Here is a 19,345-nt window from a genome sequence, read left to right as displayed (position 1 = left end):
TATGATACAAGATACATACGTAAAACTCCCCAGAGATCTGTGTAGGGCCCTGTTTTGAGAAACACTATAGACTGGTCAACTACTTAACACGGCACACAGGGAGAAGGCAAAAGTAAAGCATGTGATTTCGGTCGAACTCAAGACGCAAAATTAAATCGATTTTCAAAATACGCGGTTTAATGGTATCGATGGAGTTCACTAATCGAACTGTTCATAAATCGACTACAACACGACTTCGCACGCAATTCGTCATTCAGTCAAAGAATTGAGAAGGAAGTTTAAACGACAGTGTTAAATTTTGATTTTATTCTGATAGAATTAAAGACATGCCTCCCTTGAATTACTCGCATCGTTTGCTCAAGAATATTCACATTGGTTTATCTCCGCCTGCTTCTCCCGGGGAAACGTTCTTAGTAGGCGGAGATTACCGATACTATCATTACGGTTGTGACGGATTTGACGACAAGGTAAGGTGAGAAATATTAGTGACTGGTAGGGCTCTTTTTATGTTAAATAAATCATGTTTTTGTATAATAATTATACGTGTTGTGTCATTTTTTCAGGGATGGGGATGTGGTTACAGAACTCTGCAATTGATTAGTTCTTGGATTGCCAACCAGTTACCCGAGAGATCTTCTAGCGAAGTTCCCAGTTTGCCATCAATACAGGAGCTTCTAGTTTCAATGGAAGATAAGCCGCAGTCATTTCTGGGTTCCAAAGATTGGATAGGAACTTACGAAGTAAGAGCCCAGAGCAAGATATGAATACTTTTGGTCATTAAACATCGACATTTACCATTATGATACACCTATTGTAAGAGTTTATTTATTGTATTTGCATTGATATGCTATTGAGACTCTAATCGTTGCTTTAACAGCGGCAGTGTGGACATTTGTAACTTAAGTGCATTTGATTAGAAATCATTTTATGTTCCATGCCTAAATTTGGTTGGGTGAAGCATTTACAGAAGTCAGCAGTTATTATCAGTGCATATTCCTTTGTAATTTATTTTTATGTATTGCACTTATTTCATCTGCTACTTTTAATTAATTTTAAGTAAGAAATTTAGTCTGTAGGAATGATACTGTCATTATTAACAAAATTAGGGACCTTCCCTACTCTTTCTAAACCTTTAATGGACTTACATGTGGATCCACATTCCTGAGATGAGTATTACAGAGCACTGTGAATTTATTTAGAATCGCCTTTGAATAGCTTCTGCCATACCTCATGACATCTCATGACATGAGTTGTAGGTCAAAGGAAGTAATATCGGGACAGCGTATGACGACACATTGCACATACCATTGTGGCAGTATCGTACCATTGTCTAGTATACACTGCAGTTCATGGCATTGACAATATGAGCAGGTGTTGAAAAAATTTTGGAGGATCAAAACTTAAAAATATTTGTGATTCTCCTTTGCATGCCGCATCGACTCATTTTTGGTGGACGACAGTTTCAGTCACGTTCCAGCTCCCGTCTATGGGTCCAAACGATCTGCAGAGCTTTTATTCTTTATATATTAGGCTAGTCAGGCATGCCCTGATTTGCTCTGTTTGAATTTCATTGTTGGAAGAGCCATTGGAAAGATGAAGCTAAAGGATAGCCGTCCTCCCTATTGAAGTTCTTCTTGTGATTTGCTATTTCTATCGCCTCCCTTATCAGCTGAGGGAAATATTTATTTTCTCTGGCAATGATTTTTGACCCTTGGAATAGTATGACCATGCATGCTGCACAACCGCAGAAAGGCAAAAAGTTTTCTTTTCAGTTGCCTTACGACGTTCTTCTATTCTGCATTTGTAGGATCCAGATGTTTGCCTGAAGTAGGATTGACCACAGGCACATGATACTCCATACACTCCTTCATAAATGTCAGATGGGTGATGATCTTTTTCACTCTGAAGGCGGTCAGTGGTCTTCTTTAAGCTTTTGAATCTCGTCAAAACATCATGTTTAGCAAGAACTCTTGCGATCCTCTCTGAAGTTCCTGTGATGTATAGCAAGACAGCATGTGCCTTTGCCTTTAACTGCTCTTCTCCAAATGTTGGCTTCTACTCCAAACAGTGGAGGAAATTTGAAATCAGTTTTGGTCATTTCCATATTTCTTTGTCCATCCTTCCATTTTCCAGTAAAATTTTACTACTCAATTTTCACCCACTTCTGTTAAAATATAGGATCTTTTACTTTCATTAATTACAATTGTCCCTATTGTACAGTAGTAATAATAATATTTAGTACACGAATAATTTCCTTTCACAAAAATTTACAATAGAGATTGTTACAAAAGTAAATGGAAATAAAAAATTGACATTTTGATGAAAAAATTTTTAAAATATTTTTTATTTATCACAAAAGGTATCTTTTTATTTACAAAGGCTGTTATAATCCCTCGGTATTCAAATAATTGGTTGTTGAAATGTATGTATGTATAATTCGTACGTACATGTGGAACATGAAATAGGTAATGGGATCTTGAGTGAACTGTTGGAACCCTTAGATTAGATAGAGGTTCCAAATTAAAAATATGAGATTTGAATCAAAGACTAGGTTTTGGTCATGCAGAGAATCACTTTCTATCAGTTTGTCTCTATAGTGAATCATGTGATTTAGTGTATATTTTTCCCTTCCTTGCAATAAGTTCTGGAACATTATTTTATTGCTAATTCATAGTTGATCATAGTCTTCATGTCAATTTATGTTTTAGGTTTGTTTGGTGATTGAAAAATTGTTTGATGTGCCTTCTAAAATACTGCACGTAAAGAAAGATGATAAACTCATTCATATCTTACCTGATCTAAAAAATCACTTTGAAAATTTTAAATCACCTATAATGATTGGAGGAGATATGGACTGCTCATCTAAGGGAGTTGTTGGTATTAATTGCAATGCTGAAGATCCTAGTGCCCCAGCTCATCTATTGATAGTGGTAAGAGATCTTCAATTACTTGCATGCTATGTATCTACCATATTTTCTGTACCCTAAACGTTTTAGGATAGATATTGGTTTAGAATGTTCATGAGTCTAAAATTGGAATATGTTGAGAAAAGTCATCTATAAACAGTTCAATTTGCCTTTGAGGCTGAGCAGATTTGATTTAAGCAAGTGGGGGAGAGTTCCTTTTGTGAGAGCCCAGAAACTGTCTGTAGGCTTTGATGATGAGGAAGGGGGAATACCCACGAGAGAGAGAGAGCCAAAGTGAACTTAACACAACCAAATGTATGGTCCTGGACATAAAAATTTTACCACCTAGAAGCCGAAAACTTGCAACTCTAAGCCCCAAATTGGCAATGCCACTGAACCATGCCTCCACATCGCAGAATAACAGCTAACCCTCTACATTGGGAGGGAGAGCCTTTTCTTTGATATGGCTGATGAGGTGCATGTAGCTCATCAAGGAGGGGAATTTGTCTAATAAAATTATTTTTATGATGGGGTACACTGAAGTCTTAGCCTCTGAGCAAGCATGAATTCCTCCCAGAGTTGAGTTACGAAATATTCTGTAGCTGTTATTTCCCCTGCAGAAAGCATTTTTGTGGCATTTCTGGGTAGCAAATTCTATAATATAATTATTTTGTTTCAACCATTAGGTATGCCACATTAAATACTTATAAATGCCCTCATGATCATGGTTATGTGGAATCATAAAAATTACTTTGCCGGTCAAATTCCCTTCCTCGATGATCTACATACTCCTTATCAACAGCACCAAAGAAAAACTTCCCTCTCCCAGCACAGAAGGTTTGCTGTTTTCCAATGTGGGGCGTGGTTCAGGGGCATTGCCCATTTGGTGTCAATTTTCGGCTCCTGGGAGGTAAGAATTTTGTGTCTAAATGGTGTTGAAAGTTTTCTTTCAACTAGTACTTTACCTCAAACCCTCCTTCATGGACTACTTTGTCACTTGTTATTCCAATATCTCTAAATTAAGGTTCAATTTATCCTCAGATCCTTCCATTATTTGGGCAAAAATGCACACCTGATGCACAAAAATGGAGGGTACGGTTATTGGTATCAAGTACTCAAATCATCAGGTAACATTGATATTTTCAATAATTACTCAGAAACCCTTCTTAGAGGTGTGTGCATACATATTATGCTAGTTTGATATTCATTAGATTTTTCATGAGGAATATAATTTTGAAATGTAAAAAATATCAGACAACCAAAGCAGGTGAACTTCAAGTGTGAACTTTACAGTAATTATTAAATGAAACAGTGGTAAACTGGATATGCGACTTTCTGAATGATCATAAACAAAATATAATTCCTGACAGAATCAGCTCTGATGTAGTTAAAGTGACATTAGGTGTTCCACAAGGAAGCGTAATTAGCCCACTTTTGTTCATTATATACATTAATGATCTCTGCTCCCGAATTATCAATAAAATACTTTTATTTGCTGACGATGCTGTCATCTATTGCAAAATTAGTGATCACTCTTTGAAATCCTATCATCGGATTTAAACATGTTATTTGTGTAGCCAAGAGTGGGGACTCGAACTTAATCTGAGCAAATGCATGTCGGTACATTTTTTGCGGAGTTCGTCCAACTTTAAATATGTTTATGCTGTGAATGGTATTAACATAAAGGCAACAGACTAAGTGAAGTACCTAGGAGTTACGATAACCTCGAACCTATCGTGGGGAAAAAATACAAGAAATAGCATAGCCCTGAAGAAATTAGGATTCATCGAGTGTATTGTGGGAAGATTTTTGGATGAGAAAGTAAAAGAAAGATGCTATTTCACACTTATCCGACCGCACCTTGAATATGCAGCGAGCATGTGGGATCCAGTGCAGAGGGACTTAATCCGTGAACTGAACAAAATACAAAGGAAGGCTGCGTGGTTTGTCAAAAACCACTACAGGCGAACAGACAGCATCACCCAGATGTTGAGCGAATTAGGCTGGGAGCCACTGTAGACTCGGAGGCTGCTCGCTCGGCTTAGATTGCTGGAAGAATTGAGAATGGATATTTTTAAGAGTGACACGGAGAATATAATATTAGAGCCCCACTATATTTCCAGACCTGATAGAAGTGATAAATTAAGAGAGATGTTTTGCCGAACGGATATATATGGGAATTCGTTTTTCCCCCTAACCACAAGGGATTTCAATAAATGCTAGTTGTAATTTCTGTAGAGCACTTCCTTTTTATTTGTAAATCGCTGGTGTCCTAACACCCCCTGCCACACAGTTGTGAATTTGCAAAACAGAATTGGAATAAGGGATTCAGAAAAACAAAATTAACAACTCAAGGATAGCATATCTTCTTTAAGTCACAGCAGTGCTGGCCTATATTCACATAGTGGTAAAAATAAATTTCTGAATGTATGACAATTTAGGTGAGAGGTGAAAACTGTTTGGTGACAGTCCTACTCTTTGCCGGTGACATACCTTTGGTTAGTGTAAACTATTAGTGTAAATGCAAAGAAAATAGCAGTTCTGCTGCGACTTCCTGTCACTGAGATGCCATTTTTCCACATTTGTATTCATTTGGCCCAGAATAAGTTGCATAGGAAGGGTTATTCTGGAAAATAATGTGAAAGGACTTTGGATGTTAAAGACTACAAATTCACAAATATGAATGGGTTAGCTCACAGAAGAGCAAAGGTAAAGCTGCAACAAACGGATCTTTGGACCATTGACTTATGATGTTAATATGAGGGGGAACCTAAAAATAACCGGATGGAAATTTCTGTGTGGGTTGCTCTTATATTTTGGACTTCTCCAACTTGATGGGTGTTATTTCATCATCTCTGAGTCAGTATGCAAATCGGCATGGCTTTAGACAGTTTGAAGCGAGCCCCAGTTACAGTTTACATTTGAAGAGTTTTTTTTTACCCCTATGATTTTTGAAGCGACCAATATTCAAGAAGAGTGTGCAGCATTGAAAATTTGTTCTCTGCTCGGTAAAATTGAGTTAGACATGGTTAATATATTGACTACGGCTTATAAGGAGCACGCCTTGAAAAGAACTCAAGTGCACGAGTGGTATTCACAATTCAAATGTGGCGACAAGTCGATCAAAGACAAATGCCAGCACCGGACTTTCAGGTCCAGAACTGATGAAAGTGTGGTAAAACACTCATGCCCTCGTAGACAAGGATAAGAGGCATACTATTGATGAACTCGCTGAAAAATCTGGTCTTTTGTGGAGTTCGTTGTGGAGAATTTTAGCAAATGAGACGAATCGCAGCAAAATTCATCCCCCACTTGTTGTGTCCTGATCAAAAAGTGGCAAATTTTGCTACTTGGTGCGACTCGAGTTTTTGGTAAAAAATTGCATAACACTGCTTCCTCACCCACCCTACTCATCAGATTTACTCCTTTTGATTTATGTCTGTTCCCTCAGATGAAAACGGTGATGAAAGGGAAATGTTTTAGTCACATTACACCGGTGAAAAGAAAATCAAAGGCAGCACTATTAGACATCGGAAATGACGAGTACCTAAGGTGTTTCGTTTCAACAGTTTTCAAATTATCAGTGTAAATGGAGATTACTTTGAAGGTGACTCACGTTTGTAACACAAAATATAAAATTTTGAATTTTTTAATAATTGTGTCCGGTTATTTTTTGGTCCCCCCTCATATGTTGATAATGAATGAAACAATAAAATTTTGAATTTTTTAATAATTGTGTTTGGTTATATTTCGGTCCCCCCTCATATGTTGATAATGAATGAAACAACAGATTGAGAATTAACTTTAAGGCTATTTTAATGCAGAAGATTTTGATCTTGTATCCTGGAAATAGTGGTTTCATTCAGGATGGATTACATATTTGATATTCCAAATGGCATACCCTGATCTTTTACTGTGAAAGTTTATTATTTTGTTGTTTTTCCGTGCTGCTTTTTTCTAGGATCCTCACTTCACTGGCATTGCTAAAAGTGCAGAAGACTTGCAAGGGAAATGTTGGGTGAAATGGGTCTCAACTGAAGATTTCATGGATTCATCATTCTATAATGTCTGCCTACCTCAAATTAAACTGAGCAATACTACTTGCAATGTGTAAATAGGACCTTTTTCTTATAGACAATTTTTAGGTGATTAATTCTGAGAGACAGATGAAGAATCAGGGCCTTTGTACAAAAAACATTTATTGAATAAAAAAGCTGAATTACAGGTATTTTTTCAGCAACATACTTTGGTGGACGGTAACAAGGGAATGCACAATACACCAAATAATGTGTGGTACAAAAGAAACATATCCAGTTAGTTTACAGTAAAAATATTAAATCCAAGCATCACATTTTAACATACAGATTGCATGAACTTTCATGTCTTCACTTTATTCTGAATAGGAAGGAATAACTTAAATTCAGCAGGAAGTTCATCCTCTGAATAAAGCCTGTCTGAAAAATACACTCTCCTGATACGACAGTTTGCATGGATCTGAACTCTCAGAGTTTCAACATAATTTGTTCCATAGGCACGTCGGGTAAAATCAGAAAGGTTGAACTGCACCTGTAATTCATAGAAAATAGGTCATTGTAAAAGGTACCTCATAAAAAATATCAAATATAAAAACTTAAGAATGAGATTTTTAAATGAATTCAAGAAAAACTGCAACAAATTACATGCAGAATTCATTACTGCAGGAACTTCAATAATGCATACGCCATACTTCAGTTCCTTTGACCCCCAATCACCTCAAATTAATAGAAGCATAATTTGTTGGGTGGCCAAAAACTGCTGCTGCAAACATAATACGTAAAACCACAAAGAAATGAATAACCAAAGTGCTCACTGGACAGTAAAATTGTATGACACAAAATGGTGCAAGCTCGGCAGCTGACGGTTTACTGTTCAGTCCGCCACCGAATATGCTTCTCACCACCACTATGGGCCACTATGATAGTAAGCAGTGACTAAGCCTGTCTACGTTACGGTGTGATGTTCTTTTAATCAAATCTACGGTAGTACAGTCAGCTGACCTATGTGATCATATTAGGTTTTCCTTTGGTTTACTTTTGAATAGCTTCAATTCAATTTTCGGTTTGTCAGAATGGTAAACATGCCTGGTGAAAGGCTATTGTACACAGTATATAAATTATCTTACAGGTCTACCTCATGTTTTTCCTTTTATCATCTCCCTCAAGTAGACAACCTCTGTGAGAAGTGAAGGCACAAGCACCATTTTGGAAATGAGCTTAAAGGTGTACTTCTCAACTTATTTAGGCAGCAGGTTGGGAGAGAACATTGAATGCTTTGTCTGCAGAACCCACTTCTCTAGTGAGCATTCTAAGGAAGATGAGAGTCAATCGCTAATTATCTTTAACTTGCTCAACTCTGAAGAATGATAATTGCACATTTTCCAACCTTTCTGAGGAATTAATTTCTTTATGTGAAAAATCATTAGCACAATGTTTTGCAAAAAATACTCAACAAATCAAGAGAAAGGAATAAGTTATTGTTTATGGCAAAAAGTGAGTTTCCTTCCCATGTGGAGTAATTAAGGTATGGAAAATGCTCTCAGCATTTTAAATTTACTCAAATATCTAGTTTACAAATGTTATAGACAAAAAACAAGTGGGATTAGCCAATGAAGTGAGAGTTTAGAAAAACAAAGTTATGGAGAAAAATATAGCACCTCAGGGATTATTTATTTTATTGATCCCTGATAAAAAAACAATCAGTTTATTCACATGATGTTTTATCACATTCATATTTATTATTCAGCCTTTGGAAAGAAATGTCCACCTGAGTTAAGTTCTTTGCCAGTGATCACTCTGGTTATTCCTTTCCCTTAGGTTATACTAAGGGTAACACTGGTTTTCGGTATTTTAAATGAAAGCGCACCAATGCTAATGCAACGTATCTTATCCTTATGAAGAATGTAATCACTTCCATCCCTTCTCTTTTCTACATCACATCTATGGACATGATAGCATGATGATTTTGTAATAAGCCCATCCACCCCCACAATTATAATGTTGCATTCCCAAAAAAATTATCGCAAGATGTCTTCATAGACCATCATTTTTAACACTCAAAAGGGTTATTTTTACCTGATTCCATCCATCGTCTAGACGCATTGGCATCGTGCAAATGAACGGCTTAACCCGAGTCGTCGATTGATAGTTACTAGCTCTGAATCTGCGCCGCACATTCTTGTCGTCCAAAACCTGAAATCCAATGTAATCATTTGACCAAGCTCACAATTACAAAGGTAACTAACACGCTAAAAGATAAGAGTAACAAAATATATACCTGGACTTCAAAAGTGAAGTATTTTTTCAAATTCTTTATAATCATAACCAAGAAAGGCAACTTGATTCCTAAAGTTTTCTTTGGGTCAGCCGGGCAGGTGATATATGTGGTACTAACATTTGTGCCGACTATTTCTAACACTAGTGACTGAATATCATTATCTGTAATTCGTTTAATATGTCCATTGCGGACTTTTTTGTCCCAAATCTGCAATGGCTTACTCCCGATGCTATACAGTATAGATAAAAATCCACTCTGAAACGTATTCTTGAACATGATCACAGAAATAGGTTCACACACAAGCTACACTCTTGTGAGTAAAATGATCTCATCTATCCTTCTCCAACACAAATCAAAACGGAGACATACTTAAGACACTAATTTGCACTTTTTTAGGGATTCGATACAAAATGCCTGCGATAATCTCTTTTCACACAGATGTACCACTTTAATAACTCGGAAAATTTAGACGCCCCACTACACGCTTGAAAATAAACACATGAAATGAAGGTCGATGTTATTTACGAGTTTTCTTTGTTTTCATTTGGCGGGAGGTGTGATTTCCATGGAATTCGCGTTTATAACGAAATAGGCACGACACTAGAACAAAGTGGTCTTAAGTTTATGTATATTATGCCTTTATTGGTTGCAGAATTTTATTACAGTGATTGAATACAGGCTAACGCATTGATAGCGTTGAAAAGTTTACTTCAAATAGTATTTCTATAGAATACCTTTCCAAACATGTTTAAATCCTCATCTCAAAAAGGATTTATTACGATTTTCCACAGCCTCGGTTTGAATCCGCTGATAATGTGGCACAAAACTGTTAAGTTATAAATAATATTTCTTCAACTTTTTTGCTTGTATTTTTGTACATTAAATTTTTATGGTCCGCCTCACAGGTTCGAAATGGACACATAAAGCGTGTTTCAGATGAAGATGTAAAAACACTGGCTCTCGAGATTAGAGGAGTGAATGTGGCCACCACTTACATATCATGTCCGATTGACCCAAAGGGCACTTTAGGCATCAGGTTGCCATTTCTAATAATGACTATTAAGAACTTGAGAAAATATTTCTCCTTTGAAATACAAGTAAGCTTTCACCATCAAACACCGAAATGTACAATAAGTATTTACTCAGTAAAGATTGTTTTGTCTTGCATTTGGTTATATGAATATAATAAAACAATTTGATTATGTTTCATGTTCTTACTCTTGTTGACTTTCACCATCTAAGATCCTGGATGATAGGAATATGAAGAGACGCTTCAGATTTAGTAACTATCAATCTTCAACACGTGTAAATCCTTTCACCTGTTCAATGCCTCTAGGTTTGAATCCATCCTGGAATATGGTAAGTATGTATTTGTTTATGTGACTTAATACAGTCAACTTTTATATGTTACCAAGAGTGACATAGCAACCTTTAGTATAATCCATCTATTTCTTCGTCATATTGAGTGTACTAAGCAAGTAGAGCAGCTCAAGTAAAGTTTTTGGAATGCTCTGATAAAGCGTGCTCACTTCAAAGAGGAACTGGCTGTTTTTCTTTGGTAGTCCACCATATTTTATCACTTTGTGACTTCTGGTGCCTCTGAGTGGATTTCTCATGCCTAGAGAAGTAGTCAACTGCTGTCATTGATTTCGGGAGTGGTTCCACAGCCACTGTGGAGCACTGCCATCTACTGAATTTGCCCGTTTGAAATGGGGTACTAAAGATGATTATCATGCTAGAAGTTGTAATATTGTACTTAATCATTCAAATTGCTGGTATATTTATGAAGTGGTTTTCCGTAAGGGTCAAGACTGAACTGGGTACATTATGTTGATGACACCTCTACACAAAATGTTAATAATTATGATTCTGTATTATTCCATTATATTATTGTTATCCATCTTTTCTGTCCCATTGACAGAAATTTGTAATTTAAATACAAAATATGTGCCTCGGTTCTTCAGTTATGAACACAAAAACAAGTTATGATGTAGTGTGTGCAATATTGGTTCCATAAGGGTGACATTGTGACACCATGAATTCTTTACTCTGGGTTATACTGGTCCCAGTGCTACCAATGACTTCACGGGTTTATCCATGAAAAAGTTATAGTAGATGCCAATAAAATATTATGTTGCTGATGACTTACTTCATGATAATATGATTGAAAGTGAGGAACATTTAGTATAGGTATGTGCCTTTTTCCCTGCCCTATTCAAATCTAAACTATGTCTATGTGGGCCTCATCCTGAGTCAAATAAGTCTGATATGGATGTTAACCCTGACGTGGGTCCCTGATAGAGGACGAGGGAGAATGGATAAGATGGGGGATAAGGATGAGAGCAGTGGCGTAACTATGGGAGGGGGTGATGAGATAGATCACCCCCCCCCCCCAAAGCCTCAGAGAAATAAAACAAATTATTTAAATCTATTGTCCGGATTTTATATATCTGCATCTGTTTAAAGTTAAATTTAAAATGCCAAAAATGATGTAAAATGCATTTCCAGGCATGCTATATATTTTTTTTTTCATGGCTCCCGGTTACCTGGGAGAGGGGGGGTAGCCCCCCCAGGCTACCTCATCCCCCCAGAAGCATATTCCTAGTTACTTCACTGGATGAGGGAATAGAGTATCTAGAAATTCTGTTACCCCTCTAGCAGCTCAATGGGCTTGTTCACCGTCTTTTTTTTTAATTTTCAATTGGAATAGGGTGTAGGAAATAAAGAGACAAATATTTTTCTATTCCTTGATCTGTCACTTACTCCTTGCTTTTTTTTTGTGGAGAGAAATCGTCAGCTATAGACCTTTCTAAGATTTTGTTCACTTTTCATAGATATATTAATTACATCATGAACTCGTTATGAGTGGGTCATTGTAGCTCCACTACTCTTCTGCCTTAAACTAGCCTATTGGGCATAACTGGAAAAACCTCTCTGGTTCCAAAATGTTACCATCTCCTAAGAATGAACATCCATTGTGCAACATAGCATCCTGCTGTTTGCCCCTTCAAAATGACCCATATTATATCATTATATTCTTACAGATACAAGGTGTGTTCAGAAAATAACAGGAATTATAGTTTTTTGGAAAATTTAATTATTAATGTTGTTGCCCTAAAAATAGTCCTCAATAAACATGTATTTTGCACTTGTGCCAGTGCTCCCTCCAATCCTTAAAACACTTCTCAAACTGGATCTATGGGACAGCCCTTATGTCTGTCAGTGATTTCTTTTAATTTTCCAATTATTTTAATTCTATGCTTGCAAAACGACGGCCCCTTAAGGTTCTCTTTATATTTGGAGATAGGATAAAGTCACACAGAGCCATGTCTTGTGAATATAGAGGCTGGGGTATGTTACAGCAATGTTTTTGGCCAAAAATTCAGGAACAATTGCAGAGTTTTTGTCAAAAATTGTGGAGTTCATAAAAACATGTCTAACCTTAGTGGCTGCCACAGGCAAAGTAAACAATGAATCAGGCTGAAAATTTTATCACACTTCAGGGGCTGCCCCAAATATTTGATGTTTATGCAATTACTTTATCTGAAATTTTTTATCTCTCAATGATAAAAAATATTCGAAGATCGGGCTCTCCAAACTCATGAGAAATTTAAAAATTTAGTTCTTGTTATCTTCTGAACTCACCTCGCACTCATGTCAAGGGGTGCTGTTCCTTTTCATGCACTGAGAGGCAGTGGCGCAGCGAGTGGCGGGTTTTCAGGGATAAAACTCCCCCCGGAGCTCAGAGAAATTTTTAAATTTGATCCATTTTTCTTAATTGGATCGATATTACTAATAAAATATCCCTAGGAAAGCCATAAAATTCACCATTTTGAACCATTTATCTTGAAATTCCGCAATTAATTAATATCGCACATACCGCTTATCCTGGTGGGTATTCCATACACCCACACACCCCGATATTAGTTGCACCTAAACCCCCCCCCAGCCTTAATTCCTAGCTGTGACCCTGATGAGAGGACTTTTGCAGGGACTGTCCAAGTTCTTTAACCCAGGAACTTTGGTCAGTCACCAAACACCCATACCCTTTTTCCCAACTGAGGGCAGGTGACCTCTTGAGCACACTTGAGATCCACCCACTATTCTAGCCAATCATGGAAGAGTGACAGAAGAAAGTGTGTAGGAGGCCACAGTCTCTCTCCAACTTCCATACAGTGCACATCGCTCTCCAGCTCGCAGTGTTGCCAAACTGAATCTGTGGAGATCACACAAATTTCGTTCCGCCACCCTGAAAGTACAGTTATTTAATAGGGATGGCAATGCTGGTCGCCCAGATGGAGGGGAATGGAGGGAAACGGTGGGGTGGAAGGGGCAGCGCTTCTGATTGGGTACTAACTCTCTACCACCCACGCGCTGTCAGTTTGGAAAAAAGGTATAGTCCATAGTATGGTAGGGTGTAGTCCAAAGGGCATATCTACTTGAGGAAGCAGTAGTGGCACAGTGGCACAGTTTTGGGGGTTAAAACCCCCCCCCAGAGCTCAGAGAAATTTTTAAGTTTATTCCAACTTACTTATTTGGATCAGTATTACTTATAGAATAGTATTAGGGTTAATCAAATATCCCTCAGAAGGCCGTAGAACTCGCCATTTTGAACCATTTATCTTACAATTTTTTCTAAAGGAGGGCTGCCGCACCTCCCATTTACCCTAGCGGGTATGCAATACCCCCACACCCCAAAGTATTAGTTGTGCCTAAAACCCCTCCTAGCCTTAATTCTTTGCTGTGCCCCTGGGAAGCAGTGCCATTGTTCAACTCATCTTGGAGATAAGACCATTCTCTGGATTCCTTCACCATTTTCTAGAAAGCAACTTTTTTATCGTCAACCATTACATCAAGGAAGTGACAACGTTATAATATGCATGACTTATCGTAGTATGTGTTATGAATTGTGATCAATTACACATTTGAACGGTTGATTTTGTTTCATAAATGTGCGGTTTTTCCCTTCTGCCTGGGGAATCAAAAGAGCTCTCTTGCTCTGTAGTTAGTTGTCCAGTATGGGGAATGGATGTGTGAGGGCATGCATTTCTGCTGTACTCATTATGCTGAAAAAGTTGTTTTTTGCAAGTTTAATTGATAGTTAGCTATTCTCTCCAGACAGTGGACATAAGAGTATACAGTGTGCCTTCAGGAAATATCATATCCATGTATAATATCTTCAGAAAAATATCCTATAAGTAATTGGGAGAAATAAAATGAATTGGGAACAAATCCTCCATGTTGAGAAGATTTTGGCATTGAACTAAAAAATTAATAAATAATTTAACTAAATATTTTTTAGGTACATCACTTTGGTCTATGTTCCTCCTTTCCATAACTTTTAGTTCTTTTCATTCCATTGGTTTTATAGATAATACACAAAAAAAATTCTAAAGCCCAATTGTTTATTGTAATTTATCAATCTTTCTTTAATTAATTTAATATGTGCCATTAGCTAATGCTAATTTTAGCTGAGCCATGCAGAAGTATGGCAGATTCTAATTAAAAACATATAGTATTTCACAGTACTTTCTCAAACTTCTTACAATTAGTGATGCATTGGGGAAAAACATGGTGGTTATGTTTATTACAGAATTGTATTTTCCTAGTTCTAAAGTGACTCTTTGCCACTGATGCTTTGATAATATATCTCAAGAATACTTCCTAATTAATTAATGCTTAAATTTTGCAGGTTCAATTTAACCTTGCTGATTTCACTCGACGCGCTTATGGTTCAAATTATGTTGAAACCCTTCGTGTTCAAATACATGCTAACTGCAGAATTCGTCGCATATATTTTTCTGATCGCTTATATACCGAAGATGAGCTTCCAGCTGAATATAAATTATTTGTTCCAGTTGGAAAGGGAAGAGCTAACAAAAGAAAATCTTAAAATGTGTTTTCTCCTGAGGATTTTCAATAATTATAAAGATAGCATGACAAAAATATGAAAATTCCCTCTGATAATTAAGTATTTGATGTTTATTGTATTATTTTATCTGATATTATCATAAAAAATTCTCATTTGTCAAGACATTCTGCCTCATGTTCAAATAACAGATTGTTAACAATTGTAGGCACTTGCGATTTGTTGAAATATATGTTGTATTCTTGAAAAAAATAATTTGAGCGTAATCAGTGGAATAATTTGACAGATAGCCCATGAACTGTGGCAAAAGTTTTATGGTATAGAATGTTTGTCTTTGTCTTTTCTTGTTATACACTAGTATAACATTTGCTTCAGCGTCATTTTTTGTCGTCTTCTGACTTTCTACTATTAATTAACGAACGTTTTTATGTTCTTAACGAATGAACGAATTAATTAACGTTTCTTGCTCCGATATTAAGAAACATGGGAATAAATCTGTAACATGTATAGTCCTGACTGCATTGTTTTTACTTATTCTGTGAGAGTAATAAATCAGCTCTTACAAGGCATGTATTTATTAATTCAGAAGTCACATGCCAACACAATCTACAATTTCCATATCTATATTTTTTTCTACTGGAGGTGAAGTTACATGCTTTTCAAGTGTAATGAGTCATCTAAAAGGAGCATTTTACAGCATAATAAACTGAAACTCTGAACCACACCTATTTTTGAATGGATCACTAAATCATGCTGTAATAAGAATTTAATTACAGCATGCTGACATAATATAGGTAAACATTCATGTAGCTAGAATTTAAGGCCATTTATGGCACTTAAAAATACAATTTATGAAATTTATCATGCAAATTTATTTGAATTTAAAATGTGCTGCTCTTTATTACTGTATCATATATTTTTCAAATTGGTTGGAATTCTCATGGTGATGACAGAAGTATCTTCAATCTTCTCTCCTCTTTCGCGGAGAGATTGCTTTTGAACTTTGGTTTTTTGATGCCAATGCAAAACATCCTTTGCATGCGGACACCAGCTAGGGCATAGGGTTGTAGGCTCACCATTGTATCTATTTCTTTTCTAAACTGCAAACAATACTTCCTCTTTGAAGCTAAATACCGTTGGCCACTATCATTTTCTCTGAAAGTAAAGTTAATAAGCAGTTAACTCATTAGCCAGAGTATTTTACAATGACTTAGTGTTTTGTTATCTGTCCATTAAGATGTAGCTTATATTTTTATTTCCATGGATAAGTCATTTCTACCTCTTACCATATGCTTTGGGGAGTAGAATTGGTATGCTAGAAAAATGGTCAATTGTGCAGCATTTAGAGGCCACCCCTGTATATGTACTAAGTGCTCTAACAATTCATTTCCTCGAAAATAAGAGACTACTCTTGATCTCTCCATGAAGGTCCCTTGAAAAACACAAATAAGGGATGTATGGATACTATTCTGCAAGGTGATAATTACCTACTTTAATGGCCTACTTATGGTAACTTCAAGAGATTACCTAAATTATTTTTGATAGGTTGTTCACAGAATCATTGTAAAAATTCTAAGGCAACCACAAGAATAAATATTTATGAAATGAATTGAAATTTCATCAGAGTTGGGCTATTTACTTATGTTGAACACACCCCTATTTTTTTGCAGGATGAATAAGGATAATTTTTTTTTCCAAATAATTGATATTTTGCCCCTAAGGCTGTGTTTACACCACAGGAAATATGATTTACAGAGCCTAGTGTTTTATGGGAGAAATTGTATATTATATAATCAGTGGCAGATTCAGTGGCGTAACAATGGGGGGAATGAGGAGATAGATCTCCCCCCAAATCCTCAGAAAAATAAAAAAAAATTATTTAAAACTATTGTGTAGACTTGATATATATTGGCTGCATCTGATTAAAGTTAAATTGTAAGTGCCATAATGATGTAAAGTGTATTTCCAGACATTTCATTCTTCAAAAAATTTCCTGGACTCCCTGTTACGTGGGGGAGGGAGCCCCCCCAGGCCTCCCCACCTCCACGAAGCATATTCCTAGCTATGCCACTGGGCAGATTAATGCGAGGTAGGGGGAGGGGCGCCCTCCCCCTCGTAGTTAATGGAAAATTGAAAAGATGGCAGTCTTTCAGGATGTCTCTCAAATAAAGTTTACATCTCACCGGCTTCGTCAACAATTTAAAAAATATTGAGGAGTAGCCACTTGCCTACACATATCAGACCACAGAAGCAATATCGCTGTTATTGCATGCCATCACGGCGCTGGGGATATTAATGAACCTCCCATCAAAGCCAACAGCCTTAATCTGCCCCTATATGCAATAGATATATTAAGCTGTACTTACGGGGATGGCCTGTAGCTTTTTTCTCCTTCTTTATCACCAATAGAATTTATTGATTTAACACCACTCATTCGGAGTGCTGCAACTCCAATGAGGTAGCGGTTGGATTCTATCGATAACTCTGCGCCTGAAATTTCTTCTTTATAGGTGGAGGGTCTCCTCGTTTCTATGGAGATCTCCATTTGTATTGTTGGTCGCGCGTAACCCGGTAACTTCGAACGAGTAATGGAACTGGTGCGGGGAATTCTTGTTTTTTTAATGGTTTTCGAAAAAGCCTCGGTAACCGCTGTAAGTGCAGATGTCCGACGCATGACCGAATTTTGCGGTCGGGCAGCTGGGCAAGGAACTCGCTAAAATACCGCCTTTGTGCGAGCTAAAGTAAATTACCCAGAAGGCGCCAAAATAATTAAATGTTTTTATTAGAAGCGACGAGAAGAATACATGTAGAATGTGTACATCATATGCACGCATAAAAAAACGCGAATTGCTGTAAATACTTTCGAGATCCAGCATGGAAATTAGCATCCGAAAATCAGCGTTTGATTTTGTACTTATGATTTTCGGCACACGGCTAAGAAAATTTTATATCGTGACGTCGTATTTTAGCTATTTAAAATTTTTTGATTATTTTTTTACACTTTTTTGTGTTATTTTCAAAAAGGGAGGATCAATACAGATTAATCCGCACTTCGCGGATAAAGGTGATACTTTTTGTTCGGCAGTTACCGCTTAGGGAATGGCATCGTCGCGCCCCGGTTAAATGGAGCAAATTCATATAAAGCGTAATCAAGATTGATCTGATTTAATTATAAGTTAAAGTATTTATAATTCAGTCTTATAAGATGAAATTAAAAATGGCTGGAAGCAGATATCGCTGTTGGGAAGTCATGTAGTCGAAGAACGAAACAGCTAAGCAAATCTAGTTCAATTCACTCCCCTAAAATGTCGCAGAACATGCGTAATCGCTATTGTTACACACTGCTTTTCATTAAGTTTTAAAGGATCGAGTTTTTAGCTTCTGTAAGATTAATTGAAGTGCTCACTTGTATTTATTTATATTTTTACTCATCTAATAATCTTAAAGCTCTTGCTCGAGTCACACATGAATTTGAAAATGAGTTCGTCGTAGATTTTGAATTACGGAATTATCACAAGTTAAGCAATGATTTTGATTTATTTGTTATCTAAACCATTATTTGCTAGTTGCACTACTTAATCTCTTTAAAAAATTAATCAAAAGAAGCGATATTGATTAATCTTTTTAAGAGAGTAAGTAGAGCAACTAGCAAAGCATGGTTTCGATAACAAATAAATCAAAATCATTGCTTTACTCATGATTAATACATTACACATATAATGTATTCTCCATGGCTTTACTTGTGGGGAGTCCTCGCGCATTACGTTTCTGCTACGTTTTTTCAAAAGGCTCCATTTTTATGTTCATTTAGGTTTTTCATAAATGTTTTGAGATGAGAAATATTATTCTCGTTTTTTCTATTATTTTTTGAAATAACTTACGCAAAAGTAGGCTTATCCATTTTAAAAATTTGATTTCCTCCTGCAATTCATATAGGTATTATCCCTGTAAACCAAAAGTGTTGTGAAAACGTTGCAAAAACATTGCGCTGCAACCAACATAGAGTTCCTGCAACATAATCGCAACGTTGCAAAACCAGTCACAAGTCCTCTCTACCAGGTTTTTGCAACGTAATGACACCGTATTCGCAACCTCTTGTGAGACATATTTGCAACATTTATGCAACCCTTTAAAATAAAACTCACAAAATACCTTTAAAGAAAAAAAATTATTTATTAATACATGACAGATTTTAATTATAGATATTCTTCAATATTCGCAGAGCACAAAACCACACCGAAAAACGCAAGCGTTGGAG

The 19,345-nt window shown here is 36.5% G+C and overlaps 3 protein-coding genes and 1 long non-coding RNA gene across 6 annotated transcripts; 2 read left to right on the top strand and 2 right to left on the bottom strand.

The window, feature by feature from the left end:
• Nucleotides 1–221: 221 nt before the first annotated feature.
• LOC124153691 (ufm1-specific protease 1) lies at nucleotides 222–7,134 on the top strand. Of its 3 annotated transcripts, none has more exons than XM_046527006.1 (4): nucleotides 222–467; nucleotides 564–740; nucleotides 2,709–2,930; nucleotides 6,358–6,555. In XM_046527006.1, the coding sequence occupies exons 1-4, from the start codon at nucleotides 327–329 to the stop codon at nucleotides 6,493–6,495; spliced, it is 678 nt and encodes a 225-aa protein (XP_046382962.1). In that variant the 5' UTR covers nucleotides 222–326; the 3' UTR covers nucleotides 6,496–6,555. The 3 variants fall into 3 exon arrangements, with proteins under 3 accessions (XP_046382962.1, XP_046382963.1, XP_046382960.1); XM_046527007.1 differs by lacking the exon at nucleotides 6,358–6,555 and adding an exon at nucleotides 3,948–4,052 and having other exon boundaries at nucleotides 224–467; XM_046527004.1 differs by lacking the exon at nucleotides 6,358–6,555 and adding an exon at nucleotides 6,868–7,134 and having other exon boundaries at nucleotides 235–467.
• On the bottom strand, nucleotides 7,088–9,705 carry LOC124153693 (cilia- and flagella-associated protein 20). The gene is made up of 3 exons (XM_046527009.1): nucleotides 9,219–9,705; nucleotides 9,017–9,133; nucleotides 7,088–7,472 (listed from the first exon to the last, which is right to left on the bottom strand). Exons 1-3 carry the CDS (start codon nucleotides 9,492–9,494, stop codon nucleotides 7,284–7,286), a joined length of 582 nt encoding a protein of 193 aa, XP_046382965.1. The 5' UTR covers nucleotides 9,495–9,705; the 3' UTR covers nucleotides 7,088–7,283.
• Nucleotides 9,706–9,843: 138 nt separating this feature from the next.
• LOC124153692 (cilia- and flagella-associated protein 20-like) lies at nucleotides 9,844–15,342 on the top strand. The gene is made up of 4 exons (XM_046527008.1): nucleotides 9,844–10,046; nucleotides 10,124–10,315; nucleotides 10,461–10,577; nucleotides 14,911–15,342. Exons 1-4 carry the CDS (start codon nucleotides 9,963–9,965, stop codon nucleotides 15,109–15,111), a joined length of 594 nt encoding a protein of 197 aa, XP_046382964.1. The 5' UTR covers nucleotides 9,844–9,962; the 3' UTR covers nucleotides 15,112–15,342.
• Nucleotides 15,343–15,646: 304 nt separating this feature from the next.
• On the bottom strand, nucleotides 15,647–17,598 carry LOC124153694. Its single transcript, XR_006863734.1, has 2 exons — nucleotides 17,454–17,598; nucleotides 15,647–16,242 (listed from the first exon to the last, which is right to left on the bottom strand). It is a non-coding gene; the product is annotated as an uncharacterized LOC124153694 (long non-coding RNA).
• Between the last annotated feature and the right edge of the window lie 1,747 nt (nucleotides 17,599–19,345).

This window comes from Ischnura elegans, chromosome 2 (assembly GCF_921293095.1).
Source record: "Ischnura elegans chromosome 2, ioIscEleg1.1, whole genome shotgun sequence".
Lineage (NCBI taxonomy): Eukaryota > Metazoa > Arthropoda > Insecta > Odonata > Coenagrionidae > Ischnura > Ischnura elegans.
The sequence above is the reverse complement of the archived record's forward strand: the minus strand, read 5'-3'. Positions and strand labels throughout refer to the sequence as shown.